Here is an 18,239-nt window from a genome sequence, read left to right as displayed (position 1 = left end):
GACACACTTTACCTCACATTTACTATATACCGTATTGATTGTCCTTCCTCCTTATCTTCCAACCATTTGGACGCAAACTTGCATTTCCCCATATTGATGTTGTTTAACAACAGACCTTCGCGCGCTATCAAGCAGTGAGTGTGCAATGTCCTGTTCAGATGAGGTCAAATCCAACAGGATGCCATAAATAAACTAAAAAGAATCACACGACACACCTACGCAATGATTACATTCAGGCAGACTTTAGAATACAACGTCTTTGGACAATTTATATACCGTAATTTTCGGACTATAAGCCGCACCTGAATATAAGCCGCAGCAGCGGCATACAACTCTCGGTTCCACTTTTACTTTTGCGCGCTACCTGTCTCACTCTTTTCCGGCCTCCAGCTTTTCCTGCTGGAGCCCGCCGCTTAAAGGTGGGGGTCCGCGGACCGGCCATAGAGCCCATAGAGTTAAAGGTGTTGGCCGTTAGCTGTAAAAATCCATAGATTAGCCGCACCGTTATATAAACCGCAGCGTCGAAAAATAGGGGAAAAGGCGCGGCTTATAGTCCGAAAATTACGGTAGTTATTGAAAACAAGCTACAAAATGTAATACCTTGGAAAATGCCGTTTAATACTTTTTAATAGCCTTAATTTTTGCAAAATGTATTTATCAACTTTTAATACTTTTTAAGACCCCCCACAGTCAAACTTAACATGTTTCAATACATCTAATTAAATCTGTTGGAAAGTCTAATAATGAATACTTGACTCACCTTGCGGGTTGAAGAAACCTGTCATCCAAAAAGCTTTTGGTCTTCCTTCAAAAACCCAGCTGTGAAATTGTTTGTTTCTCTCCAGAAGCTCTGTGTACCAGAAGCCCAGTGTGGAGGAATCCCAGGAGACTTTCCTCCACTGGTTCGGCACACGGGCATCAAAGATATTGTCCAGTGCATCACGGAGGTTCTAGGAGTCAAGTAGAGATCACTTTTACAGTAACTTATAGCCTCGTGATAATGAAAGCAAATGTATATTTTAAACAACATGTTTATAGAATATCAATTGTTGAAAAATGGTTAGGACAAAATGGAATGTACTAGGGCTGTCCCAAATACAATTTTTCGGGCTCCGGGGGCGGTGCGTAGTAATCAGCAGCGAACCGCTTCAAGACGTGTCTTTCGGTTTATTCACGGCATTCATTTTGTTATTCTACAGTATTGTTGTTTTATAGTTATTTGTTAATGAATACAGCCCAATTTGTGTTCTTTGAAATTGAAAAGGATATTGCATTGTGTGTGTTACTTTCGTTACAGTTGTATATGTCTTAAGTGTAATTTGGCTTGGCTTCCTATTTTGTATGGACATGCTTTTATTTTTGAAGGAGAGTTAGCGCTGTTGACAGGAAGTTGTTGTTGCAATGGAAACAACGTGACGGAGATTAACGGAGAAAAGTCATATCTACATATAAAGACGGAGGAAGAAAACAATAACGTTTATGGTTAAGTGTTAGCACCCCCCGAAGAGGCACAAGCTCTTACGTTGATATTGGAGATTTCAACAAATTCAATTTATTGAAAAAAAATAAAAAAAATAAACGAATAACGAAATTGAAACCCGAATAGGACTCCAACGAACGAATATTCGGGTACAGCCCAAGAATGTACTGAAGTTAATATTTAAAAAGCAATCTGTATGTGAGAGTGATAAATGAGTGGTCTCACCTCGCTCATTATGATGGTACCATCAATAGCCAGCTTCAGGTCCGTCAGACTAATCCGCACCACACCGATGATCCTTTGCATTCGATCTACCTCTTGGCGTAGGAAGATGTTCATTGGGTTTAGAGCTCCCATCTTCAACAGTCTGGCTTTGACCTGAAACCAGTATAAGAATGCACAATTTGGATTTGAGTAGGTGTATTAAAGTGGAGTCTGCCACCCTAATAATAACAAATATAAGAAATCACCTCATGTGGCACATAATTGGGGGGCAGCTTCTCTAACATGTCTTCTGCCATGCTGTAAACAATGGACTCCCGAGTTGCTCCTGATCCTCCTCCGCTTTCCTTTGGCTGGATATTTGTAATTGTCTCTAGCACTTCAGCCGATGTGTTTGTCTGATATCTAGTGAGCATTAAACAAAGCAAAAATGAAATGTTATTTATCATTTATACGTTAAAATGACACAATATAGGCATCATATCCTTGTCATTTATAGTTTTAGGACAATGTATTTCTTTACGTGATATCCGCATTAGGATGCAGCCCCAAGGCCTGTGGGGAGTCCGCAGTGGGTAAGCTCTGAATACATTCAATGTACTCGTCTACTGTCTTGCACACTGGGACTTTGTAGCCCGTGTAGAAGCAAAATAATGGGTCGAAAATCTTTTTACTGAACCACACCTGCAACGAAAAGAACCTGTTCATGTATAGTAACAAGACAAATAATAATCAAATGTATCAAGATCTTAAACATAAAGGAACAAAAAAATAGGATATTACTCGTGCAAAACACTGCAGTAGGCGTTTGTCATAATCATCTGTAACCCTTCCTCCATACTGCACCTCAGCTAGCATGTATCGCACAGTTACCCAGGACACATCCTGGGAGAAAGCACACAATAATAAGTGAGGGAAGATGATAAAAACATCTCTAAAAGTAACACTGCTGTTCCCGAATTCTCACCTTCCTGGGGCCACAATCATCCAAGTGTCTCTCAACAAATTCAACACTGGCAGTGAAGTCCGCAGAGTTGAACTCATAGGGTATGTTCCAACCCAATGGTCCGAATTTGCGTCGCTCCTTAGAAAGAAAGCGATAAACACATGGTTATGAATAAAAGCAGGTAAATTAGTATCAAATAATATTAGAAAGTAAAAACATTGAGTGATGGTGAAGAAAATGTTTTCCTTAACTTGGAAAGACCTTTCTAAGACTTTATAACTGTTTGTGCTCCCAGCATGAAATATGCAACGAGCTACATATTGCCTCATTAGATCCTCTACCTCAGGGATGGGCGGACGGGGGCCGCATGAGGCCCCCACCTCCTCTTTTTGCGGCCCTCAGATCAATTTAGAAAACGTAATTAATTAAAATATATAATATATATTTTTTTTTACTTGTAGTACTGATACTACGTGATTTCGTTCAGCAGCCAAATACCGCGAAATAATCTGTGACACGTTTGTGTGTATTGTGTTTTTTTCTCGGAGAAACACTCACAAGAAACACCGGCTGTTGTTATGCCTGCTGTGACGTTAAGTTACTCCGTTCTCCGCTTGTAATATTCCGTTACAAGCTTCAAAGTTGTATTTATCATCTGAATTTGCCGAAACAAGTTTAATATTCTGAAAGCCAAGATTTGTTTGTTTGAAATCAGATGAAAACAAACTGTAACGGACCCTGCCGTGTTATCTATGATTACTATATGCCTTGCATTCATAATGTCAGCCGGAGGGAGGGGGAGCTGCGCTGCGGAAGAGCAGAGTGCGAGTGAGAGGTGCCATCTTCCCTTTACAAGCTTCAAAAATGTATTTATCGTTTGATGTTGACAATAAAAGTTTCATATTCTTTATTTAAAATCAAACAAAACACCGAACCCCGAAAAACTAGTTTTTGTTTACACAAATCCACTTTTATTTTGAAATGAGCCGTTGCGACTTCCGACTGATTTTGATAGAGCGGGTCACATATGAGCACAGCCCTCTGTGGATGTCAGCATGAGCAAGAGAAAGGTATCTGAGTAAAATCGTGTTTTCCAAGAAAAGTGGGAGAAAGAATATATTTTCACTGAATTCAGGGGTAAACCACAATGTTGAGTATGTTTACAGACAGTTGCTGTAATGAAAGTAAGCAACTTGAGCCACCACTACTACTAATTTGTGTGTGTGTGTGTGTGTGCCAAGTAAATCTGCTGCCCCCTGGTGGCCAGTATATACATTATGTGGCCCCCACCACCACCATCCAAGTTGCCCATCCCTCCTCTACTTAATCCATGAGTCTCAAATGGACAGTACCTGCACAGCAGTGTGTAGAAATGCCACACTGTACAGCATTGGCTTCCACATGGGCAGGTTGCTGACTTCCAACTGGTTCTGGGAAATCCCTGCAAATGTACGTTTCAAACCAGCACGAATTCCTTGGGGTGGATCGTTGGTAAACTTGATGGAAGACTGGAGGGGGGAGAAACAATTGCTTTAATCTTGTGCATCTACTGTATGTAAGTACACCACAGTATTTGTAGGGGTAAGGTCAGGAAAAAAAGTAATACATGAAGTTACACTTTCACACAACACCTTCAATAATAACTTAAAGTCTCACCTGTAGTAGTGTGATGGAGAAAAACTCATTTGGCTCTGTGGTGATCCAAACCCTGAAGGAATCATGCATGGTCTCAGCAGTTGTAATGGTTTCCAGCAACTCCTCCATAAACTCCAGGCCCAGATGGCAATTTTGCAGAAGGGCCCAGCCCCCCTACACACATCAAGATACAGAAGCCACATATAGGGTGAAATGGTCAGCCATCACTTTATTCATACAACGTACTACTATCATTAACCAATACATACATGCGTCATTGACGTCTTAACAAGCTTCCTGGCATGCACTTCCTGCCCTTGCCCCATGGATATAGCTCTGCATTCTAAAGGACAAAGCATATCGTGTGAGATTGCAACATGCAGCTCACGTAAGATTCTTCAGTAAGATGAGAATATGTAAAGGTTGAACGTTTAACACTAGAACCGCCAACGGGTCAATTTTACCCGCAGCTGTTTTTTGATTGCATGTAACTTTTTTCAATCAAATATCCAAGTCTCCCAATCCGTAACTTTTCCTGAAAGTGTGTTATGTAGCACCCTCTGTTGTTAAAAATGGTCAATATGAAGTCAGATTGAAAAAATCACCAAAACAAAATGCCATTTATAGATAGATAGATAGATAGAGAGATAGAGAGAGAGGTATATAGAGAAAGATAGATGGATAGATAGTTAGATAGATAGATATGTACCTAAACAAAACACGAGTCTAACACCAAGCGTTTAAATCAGCACTGGTAGCGATATTTTATACTTCATGCTATCTGCACAAACTATATCATATAAAAGCTGAGAGTCCACAGATTATATTGGTATAAGTTTCATCCCTGTGCGATCAAAACTCACCGTTCTGTATGATAAATAAAAGAACATTGTACCTTGAAAATCAATAGCGGGTAAATGTGACCCGTTCGCGGTTTAAAGTATACAGCGACCTCTGGCGGTTCTAGTGTTAATATGGCAGAAATGTTTACCAAGTAGAAGTTTCTTAGCAAGTGCTTCAATTTGTTCAGTTGGATCTGAACCCATAGAAAGGAAGCAAATCAGAGGGGTGCGAGGGTCACTCTCCTCCCAAGTGTTGTGAAGGTTCAAGATGACCGGCTCAGCAAACCTCATGCCCAAGGAATCTCCGACATACTTTCTGGCCTGAGACAGGGTGCGGTCAGGGCAGCAAGACCTGTAATGTATGTATTTATTTAAACAAGGACTATGCATACAAATACATTAATCTCAGAGAAGAGATTTATGCCAGATTTTGCGAATTTCCATCTGCAGTCCTTTAAAGCAGTGGTTCCCAACCTTTTTTGTCTCGTGTAACTCTTGAGCTGGTCGCCATTCTATAAGTACCCCCCCCCGATCATCTGTGATAATTCTCCTACATTTGTTTGTGTATTAAACCCTTTGTTATCGTGTTCAACCCAACTGCTCCTGAATGAAAATCACTAGTATAACTCACATTCAATATAAATGCATTTAAACTCGAAATGTACACTTGCTGTCGGGTAAAAACATTATGTTAAGACTCACTACATATTTAGGAAGCCAATAGAGTGCCACAGTGACGGGTCCTAAAACCCAACGGAGGTGTAGTACTGCCGTTTGGCCACAACGAATATTTTCCTCAGAGTCCGGCACACTTCCTGGGGGCTTGAGGGAACCCATGCGCAGCTTACTTCCGGGTCTTAGGACGCGTCACTGTGGCACCCTATAATTATTATTTTTAGGAGAACACCCCTCCCCTCTGAACAATCACTTTTATCCGTCATATTTGAAAAGAAACATTCTTATTTTTTGTATTCATGTAAGACAAAAGTTATTCATTTATTTGGCGAAGACTTGCGCTATTTTTAGAACGCACCCTGCGGGCGACCAGGCACATGCATACCCCCTGCGATCCCCTCAAGTTCCCCTAGGGGTCCCCGTACCCCCGGTTGGGAACCATTGTTTTAAAAGGATTGTAACGGGAATAGCTTGTGACATTAGTATTTTAAACATCATATTCTGAAATGTAACGTATAAGCTAAATGCATGGCATGAGGATCCAACCTTATTAGCAGAAGTTTAATGAAGACATCGAGAGAATTGTATCCATCTGGGATGACACCTTCCTCTGGGGCGTCTAGATTGAGCCATGCTTTCCAGAGTTTCCCATTTTGAGACACCTGCAAAATATGTCAACTTGTGAGGACAATCTTATTGAAGATTCAGATGTATGATCAATGGAACTTAAGCTCACCTGGGTTATGATGTTGGCAAACTGTGGCAGTTTGCCGAGTTCAACCATATTTAGCCATACCATATCCAGGATCCAACTGAACGGCTTTGTGGGGCAGGTCTTCAGGTCAAGAGCAGCACCACCTTTTGGTATATTTAAAAAGGTGTTAACTTGTTTAAAGGTGATTTATTACATGGCTTAGTTGAATACTCGATTCTGATTGGTCAATTCAGAACACATGACACGTTGTTAATCCAGTACAGACAGACCGCTGTCAAGCACTTATTGACCGTTGTTAAGGACGCTCACATCTGCACAAAGAAATTTGGTCGATTTAACTATATACAGTTTGCTTTTCGAACTGACAAGACAAGAGCGACAAGAAAACAGCGGAGAGGTAACCGGGCAGAAACCCTCCTTTTTACGCAACGGTCCAGACATAGACATCAAACGGCAAAACATATTCAGTTGCCATTTACTTTGGCATTAGGGCAGGGATATCTAGATACTTTCAAAGGTTTGACATAATGACTTGTGCTACTTTTAAAGCAAGCAACAATGTTTTCAAATCTGTAATCAAAAAGCTCCGCCTTCTTGCTGTTGCTAAGTATTTCAAACGGTAACAACGGACTATTTTTCTTAGCGGATGCATGTACATTTAAATCAATACAACATTTTCTAAATCCATAAAAGCATTTCAATTAATATTGGGAGTCATGTCGTTACTTTGTTGAGAATGTGGCCATGTAATAAGCGGGATAATGTGCAGCGACTTGGTCATTATGGGGAAAGGAACACCCATCATGCAGATCAAGATCCCTCCGCTACACGTCGGGCTCCTGATCTGCTTGTCGGGTGTTCTTTTCCCCATAATGACTGCCTCGCTGCACATTATCCCTTACATAACCAACAGGTGCATAGGATTATCTCTTCAGTAATGGTTACCTTACCTTTAATAAGTATCTGAAACTTGTCATGCTCTATTTTATTCTTCTGCAGGTCAATCTTGAGAGCCAGCAGGAGTGTGAAGATGAACTTGTGGTTTTCATATAGGCCTCTCACTGTGTATCTGAACACCTCGTAGGTCAGAGACTCAATAATGTTTGCAATTCGCTTCTGAGTTTTAGCGGACTTCTCAGACCTGGAAAAGCATGAATGATAGGGATAAAAGTAAACGTTAAATATAAAAAGGTGCATAAAAGATGTAAAATAATAATACAGTAAGCACCAAGATTGTTCTTAATGCATCTTTGATCCAAACAAACCTTTCTAGTGACAGGTCAAAGACTTTGAGGAACTGCCCCAGAGAGGTCTGGTACATGACATTGACCATGCTCATCTCTGTGATGAGGAAGTACACGGTGCTGCCTCGGGAGGCGACAGGACGATATTCTGCTTGAGCTATATTGATCTTGACCTCTGCATCTGCTGCGACACTGAGCTTTGCACTGACTTCAGCTGCAGTTCGCTTAGTTGTACTCAAGATGCCGATCATAGAGTCATCATCAACCAAGGAACCTTTGATTACACAAACACATTTGTATTAAAAAGGGTATTGCCTTAAAAGGAAATGTACACCAGTAACTGTTTTACCTTTGGTGCTGCTGAGTTTGTACAGCAAGTTGTCTTCCAATTCCTGCATCTTTCTCTTATTGGCAGTAACATCCTCAATCAGCTTCAATCTTTCCGCCTCTAGCTCCTGTCAAAAGAAATATGATATCTTGGTACCACTTCACAATAAGACTACCCTTATAAAGGATTCATAAAGGGTTTATAATTAGGTTATTAATTAGGTTGTAAACATTTTATTAATCATTAAGAACCATTTATAAACCAGTTCTAACAGTTTGCATCAGCAACACAGACTCACTATTTGGCAAGATGACTAAGCCTTATATTGGCTACTTAGCGAGAATCAACTCAGTGAGCAACAGATACCAAGGATGCTGGCTGATGAAGAAGACGAAGTAAGCTAAGTAGCCGATATAAAGCTTAGCAGTAGGGCTGCTCTATTATGGCAAAAATCATAATCTCGATTATTTGGGTCAATAATTGATATCACGATTATTAAAAACGATTATCCATTTAATTTGAAAACATCAATTTATTGAAAAAATTATAACAGTTGATTACCCTGAACTTTAAGTATAATTAAACTGAAAAACCAGTACTAAAATAAATAAAATAATCATTTTATTTAGATTATGTTGTTTTCATAATCATTGCAAGCCAAAATCTTAATTGCGATTGAAATATGATTAATTGAGCAGCCCTACTTAGCAGTACAGATAAATGTGGGCTCACTATTTGACAAGCTACCGGTCACAGTTGCCCTGTTTCTCTCATGTCTTATAAAAGCTTATTAATTAAGTGTTAATTAAGTGTAGTAATAAGTGTTCACAACCTAATTAATAAATGAATTACAAACTATTCATAAACCCTTTATATGGGTAGTCTTATTGTAAAGTGCTACAAATATCTTAGTAGGGCAACTCAAATTCTAGAGTAGTCCGAGACACACATAATATGATATGCTCAATACTGTAACAATCGCTAATATAATTGATCAATGTTAGAAAAATCTGCTTTGTTCAACATAGAGAGGAAGACACTAACGTATTTCTCTCTGAGGATGACGCGGCCCAGTAGCTGGTTCTCCAGGCCCTTCATGTTCACAGTGAAATCAATGATGGATGTCTTGGCGCTGACTTCTGGGCTGTATGATGGATTGGGCAGTTTGGTGGTTATATAGAGCTGGAAGCCATCCATCACATTTACCTCTTTGTCTCCCACTTTAACCTACACGAGACAAATTCAAACATTTAAGAGGACACATTTTAGTAGTATTGGTGATTTCAAGTGGCAGCAACATTACCTTGAAACTGGTACCAGATTTAATAAAGTTTTTCTCAAGGACGTTGTCAAGTGCAGGGTCTAGCTCCTCAGCTACATCTTCGATAAGAAGTGGGCGTCCCATAGAGAGGCAGTCTTCCAAATGGGAGCGAAAGAATTTGTGGTTGAGTGACGTCACCTGAAAAACAGATGATTAGTTTCACACGATGTATCATTAACCCTCAGATGCACGAGTGACTGGACCATAAGTGGGTCAAAAAGGACCCGTATTAGAATAATATGTGTTTTTATGCCATTTTGGTTAAGAAAAATCACTTATTTATTATATTTTGGTTCACACTAGAAATATTTTATATTTAATTTTTCACTATTTATAATTTTAGACATTTATTTTACATGAAGAAAAAAAACGTTTTGAACATATTGATGCAAAGATCTCTGCTATTCTGAGACCCTCACAGTATTCCAGTCCCTTTTTCAAAACTCATCTCTTCTCTTGTCTACTCATCATAGCCCACCCCCCATCAATCCATGCCGGTTGATCAAGTTTGATAGTCCTATACCCCCCCACCCTAACCTTCCCTTATATTGTAAAGCGATTTTGAGTCCTTGAAAAGCCCTATACAAATATAATGTATTATTATTATTATTATACTGACAGGAAGATTATTGTACACAGCCAGATCTGATACCTGAGAGGTGTCACTTGTGATGTAGTCTGTGTGGTCGACAGTGAATGTATTCCTGACAGCCACAGGTGATAAGAATCAAAGGTTCCCATAGGATGCCATAGGAAAGGCATGCGGGTCATTTTTGACCCACTTATGGAAGCTTGGGGTAGTAATACAAAAACTAACATTTCTTAAAATGTATACAATTTAAATTAAACATTTGAATGGCATGATATCCAAAACATTTTTTTTGAGGAATAGCTGGAATATGAGATGATAAAAAAATGCAATTACAAAGATACTTCAAGAAAACCACCTCACCAGGTAAAAAAAGACCCACTTATGCATCTAAGGGTTAAAACAACAATTTTATGATATACTGTATTTGTACTATGTACTTGGAGCATAGTAGCCTTTTCTTTTTCCTTAATCCAAGCCTTTCCCTGAGTCTGGGGGTCAATGAGGAGGGGGTATCTTGTGGCTTTTGTGACGATGATGCCATTCTGCACAGACAAATCATCTCCAGGGAGTCCTTGAAGGTTCCACTCGCTTATCTTAAATGAAAACAAAAGTGTGTGTTTTGTCACCACCTGAATTCGATCTAGCTGCACAACAAGTTAATCATGTTTTAAATTAAATGAAGGTGTTTCTTACAGTGGGAGGATCGGCTAGGGCAGAAATAATGTTGAGGTTTTCTGTAAAAGGGATGTTATGCTTCCTGAGCTCCCTCTCCCAGGTATGCTTCAACAACATGTCCCGGAAGCTCTGGTTGAATGGCCCGCAGTAAGACAAGAAGCCAGTAAGCTGAAGCACATCCCCTACAAGTCTGCCAGGAATAACAGAATCAAATGCTTTATGATGGGTAATGATACATATCACATTAAAAAAGGCTATTACTTTTTTCAATTGACAATCCTCTAATTGAACCCTACCTGTTAATCTGTGATTTAAATTCTTTGCTTTGCTCTATCCAGCGAATCTTTTCTCCACTAAGTCCATCAATAAGTGTAGATGCAGCCTGCATCTTATTCTTGCACATTTCAGCATCATCCAATAAATCCTGAAAAAAACAAGGTGTCATGTGATAAACAATTTGTATTTATATCTTAAAGTAAAATAGATATTATACAGGTTTCATAAAGTAATAAGCACACCTGTTTCTCTTTCAAAGCAGCATCGCATTTGGCATTGACTATGTCAAACTCTGCTTGTTTCGCAGCCAGCAGAGCCTCAGCCGCACCCAGCTCATTATTAGCCTTTGTTAGCCTGATTTCCTGCACAGCCAGGTTAGCCTACACACAGACAAACGACATCACAGTTCATGAAGCCAAAATAAAAGCAGTATTTCATCATTAAAATAACATTAGTAGAGAGGTACGGTACCGCAGGTCTTTCCTTCCTGCAGCGGTCAGACTATACAACCAGCACAGCCCCTAGTTGACCCCCCCCCCCCCGCCACACACACAACACAAAACAAACTATATCACCCCTTGCTGCTAAATACCAACAAACTATGTGCAATATATTTATGCCGTTAATAACTGTGTAATATATACCTGGCTGCTAAATCCTTAGAGCTGTTACAAGGTGTGTATTTTGTAAATTGTGTAACTTGCTGCTGTTAAATACCAACCACCTATGTGCAATATGTCTAATATATATAGATGCCGTTAATAACTGTGTAATATATACCTGGCTGCTAAATCCTAAGAACTGTTACAGGATGTTTATTTTTTTTTAATTATGTGACTTTTTATTTTGTATTATATATACATCATCATAACTTTGTACTTTTTTTAAATGCATGTCACATATTTAACATATGTAACATTAAGCTACCTGTGGCTCTTTTTCCTGCTGTAACTATGCAAATGTCCCCTCCGTGGCACTAATGAAGAGATTCTGATTAATGTCTACAATGCAGTCCCTTTTATTTTGTATGTATATCTAAAAAATGGCTCAAAGTAGAACATTTAGAACCCAATGTTAAAGAACATGAGTCAACTTAGCCAGATCTACGTTGCAGAAAATGGTTGGATGCCATGAAGATAAACGTTACCTTGAGTGGCAGCACTTCTTTGTTTATGCCGAAGAATGTTGACATAGCCCGCGTCCATGCTAGCAGACCAGCGACACAACCACACACTTTCTTGGCGTTCTCCATTGTGTAATCATCCATGTCAAAGTACGTCTGCAACAGTTCTACCATTTCCTCATTAATTGAATCTTTCTTGAACTGCTGGAGTGAGGTCATAAAACCAGTGGCACTAATGAGCTAAAGACAAGACAAGGAAGGAACGTTGGACAAAAGGTAGCAATAAGAAACTTGATAATATGGATTATTTTTTGCAATATTATTATTGTTACCATTACAGGAAACACATGCTGGGATGTACATGGAGACAACATTTCTAGTAATATCGGAATTACAGAAACTGCCGGAATGTCGGAATTAAAGAAACTGCTTACCTTGTGAAGGTTACAAGTCATGAGAATCCCCGCAAAATAAAAATGTAACATCAAATAAAATATGTTTTACCTTCAATGCATCTGACCATGATGGCTTGATACAATTTTTTTCTGGGTCGATAGAGACAGTTTCCAACTTCCTTTGGAATAGCAGCAGGCAGCAGTCCATAATCCTCATGATCAGATGCGGAGGCTTGGCTAGTTTTCTCACGGTGGCAATGTCAGCAGGCTTGATGGTCTGTAATATTTTAATGATATCATGAAGAGCACTATGTATGGAATAAATACATTACATTACATGTCATTTGTTAGACGCTTTTATCCAAAGTGACTTACAAACATTCAGTACTGTGGACAATCCCCACAGAAGCAATTTGGGGTGAAGTGTCTTGCCCAGGGACACAACGACATGCTGACTGCAGTGGGACTCGAACTTGCTATCCTCTGATTTGAAGTCCAGCACACACTATCCACTGAGCCACAGCCTCCTAAATACTTTAAATAGTTTTTAAAAAACTCACGAAAAAAACTCACATTTAGTGCAGCTTCAGCCTCCTCTAAAGCTGGCTTGGCAGCCGCTAGCTTTCCCTCTGCATAAGCTTTCTCTTTCTCGATCCCGTCCACAATCTTCTGGGCTCTGTCCTTCACAATCTGGACTTCATTCTTGACAATAGTAGCAGCTTCAGCAATGACAGTTACCTCTGCCACAACCTATGTATAGGCAACAAGACATGTATAAATAAATAAAGTATATCAAATGAATACCAGAAAGCTACTGAATGCACACAAGAAGAATATGGTGTTTCTAGAGAAGATACATAAAACCATCAATCCATCCATGCTGACTTCACCCAGACCTTTCACATATCACATATCATCAACAATTCAAAGCTAAATTCCCAAAAAGTATATTTGCAGATTACTCCAGCTAACCATTGGTTATTCCCAGATGTTTTTTTTTTTTTTTTTTAAATAATAACTTCTCAGTTTCATTATTATTTGCCAAGTACATGTGTACATATATATATTTTTATATATAGTATTTTCCTTTTCAAAAAAGATAGTCAACTGCTATTGACATGTGCCGAAAATGACCCTATATCTAGTTTTCATATATATATGCATTTTCCCCCCCCCAGTTTTCTTTATTTCTTTGTACTCCTTAATTTCTATACGTTTTTGACGCAATAATGCCAATATTATATTACGATGATTCATGGGAGGGCTACTTCCCATAAGCTATGCTTCAGCCCTCCCGCTTCTACTAATTTTGTTTATCTTTGTGTGTACTGTATGAATTATAATAAATTAAGTGCCGGATCGCGGGTGGCTGCTGAAGGTGATTTAATAACTTACCTTGTCCGCTTTGACAGATGCAATAGCCAGCTCCTTTTCCTTGACTACAAGAACTTTGGAGAGTTGAGCCACAGACTTACTCGCTTCCATCAGTTTATCCAACCCTGGAATAAGGAACATCTTTTAATACGCCATGCTCATTTCATTGTCTATACACATGTCATAACCCTGTTCCCAAAACATTCTTACCAACAGACATGCGCTCTGCAAGCGTGTTGATGTAGCTGTGCTTTTCAGTGTACAGTGTTTTATAACCATTTACAAAAGAGAGGTAGGATTTAGGAGTGACATGAGTTCTTCTCCGAAACCTGAAAGATAAAATGAACCCCAAAAAACGTCATGTAAAATATGTCTTTAGATTAAAAAGATTGATGTTTATATGAATAACTAAAATGTAACAAACTGAACCTAGATTTGCGTGTTATACCTTTCGAAGTAGCTTTCACAGGTTTCAGACACTTTGTCATGATATGTACCCATGGTGGTCACGACAGAACTCTTCACTTCAGGAGAGCAAACCATTGGAAACTCAGACAAGAAGTAGTTGGATACAGCCACCAGAGCCTCGTTGGGCCAAGGAGTGAACCAGTCCATGGTACAGCCAGAAATTAACCCTGGAAACTTGAGGGATCTGTTGCGAAACTTCTGCCCCACCTGTCAAGAGAGTAGATTATATATATAATTTAAATGAAAACATTGACCTATGTATGTCTAGCTTGCTGCCAGTTAAATGCTAAAGTTTACAATCGAAATGCAAAGAACAAAAGTGATAGAGAAATATAAAGGAAATAAAGAATATGAGCAAACATAAAATCATAAGAACATTATATTTGGTAATATAAAATGCTTCACATACCGGAGAGAAGCAAAGCACGACATGCAGATTCTTCTTGGATCGGGATATGAAGTAGTCATACAGATTGTCAAAAGTTGGTGGAATACGAGGCAACTCCCTTTTCATGACAGGAATCAGGTTCTGGGTGATCTCCGTTATCTCATCTTTAGCAAACAGGTTGGAGACCTGCACACAGATAGTTCACATTGATATCAGGACCTGTGAAATTGGAGTCAGGACTCAGAGAGAGAGACACGATGGAGAGCTGGAGCTTTGATGGCAAACACTGATGGTTTATTCGGAGCTTCGGTCGGAGAATTCACAAGACATGTCACAGGGCCACGGTTTGACCACACGGTTGAGATGCCACAATCAATTCTGAAGAACCCTCCTGTAGTTCCAGGTTTTAACTAGTTCAGAGTGTAATAATCAACATTATTCAATAGATAGGCTAAACAGCTGAGGACACTGAATCACATGTGTTGTCGCTTATGGCTCGGGGTCATCTACACACCGAGAAGGATGTGTTCCAGCGCAAGTTCAACCAGGAAGACAGTCTTTACTGATTAATTTACTATTTCTATGTTACTACTCTCTCTCCTCTCAATAAGTGATCGGGGGCGTCACTCCCCAGCTTAACCAATCACTTCGCTCTATTCTCACAAGCTTATCATAGCGCTTCGCTAACCCTTTTAAATCTGCTCTCTTTCCTCCGACAGCAGTCATTTCAGGTGACTCAACGCAACCCTCCTCCAACCCCTTTTTCACCTCATCTGAATCCAGGGTCAAGCTAAGCTCTTCAGACCGACCCCAACTATCCATTCACCACCACCTGTCTCTAGACCCCGGGGGGTTTCATCGGATCGGTTCTCCCCTCCCGAATGATACTCCTGCACAACGGGGCCAAATCGCCAAAACTTAATTACATTCATTTGTGTATTCCTGGCAATATATATGTATTCTTACATCAAAACCGCCTCTCCTGATTGAAATATCTCTGACCGAGAGTTGCCCGGTCACAAACTGGTAACAAAAACAAAATGCTAGGGCAGCCCCTCCTTAAGGGAGATAGCATGCTGCCCAAGGCTGGGGCATCTGCGTCAGAGGACAAAAGGTAAACATCTATGGAAATTATTCCCTGACAGTTATGATTACAAGTTTTAATAATAATAAATAGAGTTCTTAAATGTCCAAATTCAAATTCAGCTTGTTTGGGGCTTTAAACACATTGAAGTACTCACCTCTCCAGAAGAAAGGACATTGTTGAGGTACTCAAGGAAGGCTTCATCTTTTATCTCATTGTCCGTGAAGATGAAGGTGATGCCTTTTCCATCAGCCCCAGCGGTTTTATATAACAGTTTGAGGTCATCCATGAAATTACTCATGTTGTATGTTCTGATGAAGAAACAAAGTAAGCAGTGTCTAACAAACAAACTATCATTGATCCCAAGTAGAATTAAACAGGCCGACGTGAATGAACTATCATAAGGATTTATATTGGATATATGATTTTACTTAGTCAATGTGATCTGGAAGATGCTGTATCCTGCTATGTATGAGGCCAGGCGAGTCAGGCTCTGTTTCCCTGATCCTCCCACTCCCACAAGCAAGGCATTACCATTGTCAGTTCGAATGATTCGTGAGATCTATAGGAAGGAATCTCAAAATAGTTAGAATGATTCTCTCACCCGTTGTACAGGATAAGTAATGGTTTGATTGGCTTGTACCCTGACCTTGACAAGGTGAGTCATGGCATCTGTGAAGAAAACCAAATCCAGGCTGGAGCCCCTGACGAACTCGTTGTGCAGGGTCTGGTACAGCATCAGCTTTTCTGATAAAAACTCAAAACTTGGCACCTGAGGGGAATTTTTGTTTGCACATATTTTGGTGACAGGCTTCAACATTGATTGCACAGATATCATACAATGTTGTAAATAATACATTTTACCAGTTCATAAATTTTGGGGGCATCGAAACAGGCATCTTCCTCTTCTTCTCCAGTGGGCTCAGGAGCCTCTTGCAGGAAATCCACAAAGTATGGCTCAGAGTGAAGTCCTGGGAGCAGACTGGGGTCAACATGCTCTTCAATCACACGCGACACACCCTTCTCAAACCACTGTCGGTCCTCTGAGCAAATAAACCTATAACAAAATAATGTCTCAGTTTGCCATTCTGCCATTTTGGAGTATGCAAAAGGGGCTTTACTGTCTGTTAGCACGGTACCTGTCAGCAATCACCCTCGTACATTCGCACTTGAAAAGAGCCAAGAGAGTGGGGATATCGTTGCAATCCTCAGCCTTTATGTTTAACATCCCTTGCCAGATCCTGGACAAGTCTCTCAAATTGAAGACGTAGTGGAACTTGGATGGTGTAGGAAGCATTTTTGTCTTCAATAATAAAAAAAACAAATCATGTCATTCTTCATTAAGAAATGTATACCATTAATCAATCTATCAATATAATCTACTTCACATCATCTTTTCAGTAAGCACCTTCGTCCACTGCCATAAAATCCTCCCAGCAGACACCAAACTCTTTACCATATCTATAATCTCAGGATTGAAATTCCTGCATTCATGGAAATATCCACTGCCGATTACACCTGCACAGAAAGAGTATGTAAAAACCATGCGCATCATAAACACAAAAAGAATAAGAAAAATGCATAATGTTAGAGACAGCTACCAAAGATCTTATCAATGGAGGTGTTGGATGGCAGAGTACAGTTGAAGACTGTAAACTGTCTCTTCAGTCTTTGTGGGATGTCGTTTCTCCCACCACCAGGATGAATCATGGCAGCCTGAATCATTACATCCACAATAGTGGTGAAGTCTCCCGGTTTGTCTAGGTTGTACATGCCCTTCATTTCCATCATCTGGCGTACTATCTCATTTGTGATCTGGAACGGCAGTCAGACACAGAAGATACTCAGACTGAACATAAAATAGTCAACAAATCAAATTAAAAAAACTTGCTATATAAACACCTGATCTCCCCATTCATTGACGATAGGCATGTTGATGTCATCAACGAAGACAGTCATCCTGCGCCCCCCTGGGGGACCATAGGTGCTGCCGATCCTTTTCTCAATGTAGCTTTCCACTGTGCGCTTTAGCAGAAAAACAAATATTTTACAATCTGATTCCCAACTGTTGCAATCTGATTCCCAACTGTTGCAATCTGATTCCTAACTGTTGCAACTGATTCCTAACTGTTGCAACTGATTCCTAACTGTTGCAAACTGATTAAAAACTGTTGCAACTGATTAAAAACTGTTGCAACTGATTCCTAACTGTTGCAACTGATTCCTAACTGTACAAAGCCATGCATAAAGAGCATGATAAATAACATACCTGAAACATAATAGGTTCTGTTGCAGATGAAAAGTTTACGGACTTGGACAGGTCTGTCTCTGGATCAAATTTTTTAGTGTAGCTTTTTATCATGACGGTCTTCGCTGTCCCTTGTTCACCAATAAGCAGTACAGCCTATGCAAAGAATATGTACATGTTAATAAAAAAAAAATACAGTATTTATATT

General features: G+C 39.7%; 1 protein-coding gene across 1 annotated transcript in view; it reads right to left on the bottom strand.

Annotated features, from left to right (window-relative positions):
- LOC307018049 (dynein axonemal heavy chain 8-like) overlaps nt 1-18,239 on the bottom strand; it is a 40,736-nt gene that overhangs the window by 2,122 nt on the left and 20,375 nt on the right. The window contains exons 54-90 of the mRNA XM_079648106.1: nt 18,053-18,187; nt 17,686-17,808; nt 17,385-17,598; nt 17,192-17,301; nt 16,923-17,086; nt 16,648-16,840; nt 16,433-16,555; nt 16,215-16,345; nt 15,941-16,094; nt 14,721-14,885; nt 14,292-14,518; nt 14,054-14,172; nt 13,865-13,968; nt 13,043-13,219; nt 12,579-12,746; nt 12,099-12,314; nt 11,194-11,331; nt 10,972-11,099; nt 10,694-10,865; nt 10,438-10,593; nt 9,391-9,546; nt 9,132-9,314; nt 8,109-8,214; nt 7,781-8,033; nt 7,466-7,656; nt 6,537-6,658; nt 6,347-6,462; nt 5,275-5,477; nt 4,553-4,626; nt 4,305-4,457; nt 4,001-4,156; nt 2,670-2,786; nt 2,486-2,587; nt 2,226-2,386; nt 1,951-2,107; nt 1,706-1,858; nt 761-950 (exon numbers count right to left, since the gene is read on the bottom strand). Of these exons, the coding sequence (XP_079504232.1) occupies nt 761-950; nt 1,706-1,858; nt 1,951-2,107; nt 2,226-2,386; nt 2,486-2,587; nt 2,670-2,786; nt 4,001-4,156; nt 4,305-4,457; nt 4,553-4,626; nt 5,275-5,477; nt 6,347-6,462; nt 6,537-6,658; nt 7,466-7,656; nt 7,781-8,033; nt 8,109-8,214; nt 9,132-9,314; nt 9,391-9,546; nt 10,438-10,593; nt 10,694-10,865; nt 10,972-11,099; nt 11,194-11,331; nt 12,099-12,314; nt 12,579-12,746; nt 13,043-13,219; nt 13,865-13,968; nt 14,054-14,172; nt 14,292-14,518; nt 14,721-14,885; nt 15,941-16,094; nt 16,215-16,345; nt 16,433-16,555; nt 16,648-16,840; nt 16,923-17,086; nt 17,192-17,301; nt 17,385-17,598; nt 17,686-17,808; nt 18,053-18,187 (5,710 nt within the window). The remainder of the gene's footprint in view (nt 1-760; nt 951-1,705; nt 1,859-1,950; nt 2,108-2,225; nt 2,387-2,485; nt 2,588-2,669; nt 2,787-4,000; nt 4,157-4,304; nt 4,458-4,552; nt 4,627-5,274; nt 5,478-6,346; nt 6,463-6,536; nt 6,659-7,465; nt 7,657-7,780; nt 8,034-8,108; nt 8,215-9,131; nt 9,315-9,390; nt 9,547-10,437; nt 10,594-10,693; nt 10,866-10,971; nt 11,100-11,193; nt 11,332-12,098; nt 12,315-12,578; nt 12,747-13,042; nt 13,220-13,864; nt 13,969-14,053; nt 14,173-14,291; nt 14,519-14,720; nt 14,886-15,940; nt 16,095-16,214; nt 16,346-16,432; nt 16,556-16,647; nt 16,841-16,922; nt 17,087-17,191; nt 17,302-17,384; nt 17,599-17,685; nt 17,809-18,052; nt 18,188-18,239) is intronic.

The sequence above is a fragment of the Notothenia rossii genome (genome assembly GCF_949606895.1).
Source record: "Notothenia rossii genome assembly, chromosome: 9".
Lineage (NCBI taxonomy): Eukaryota > Metazoa > Chordata > Actinopteri > Perciformes > Nototheniidae > Notothenia > Notothenia rossii.
This window is presented reverse-complemented; position numbering and strand designations above follow the sequence as displayed.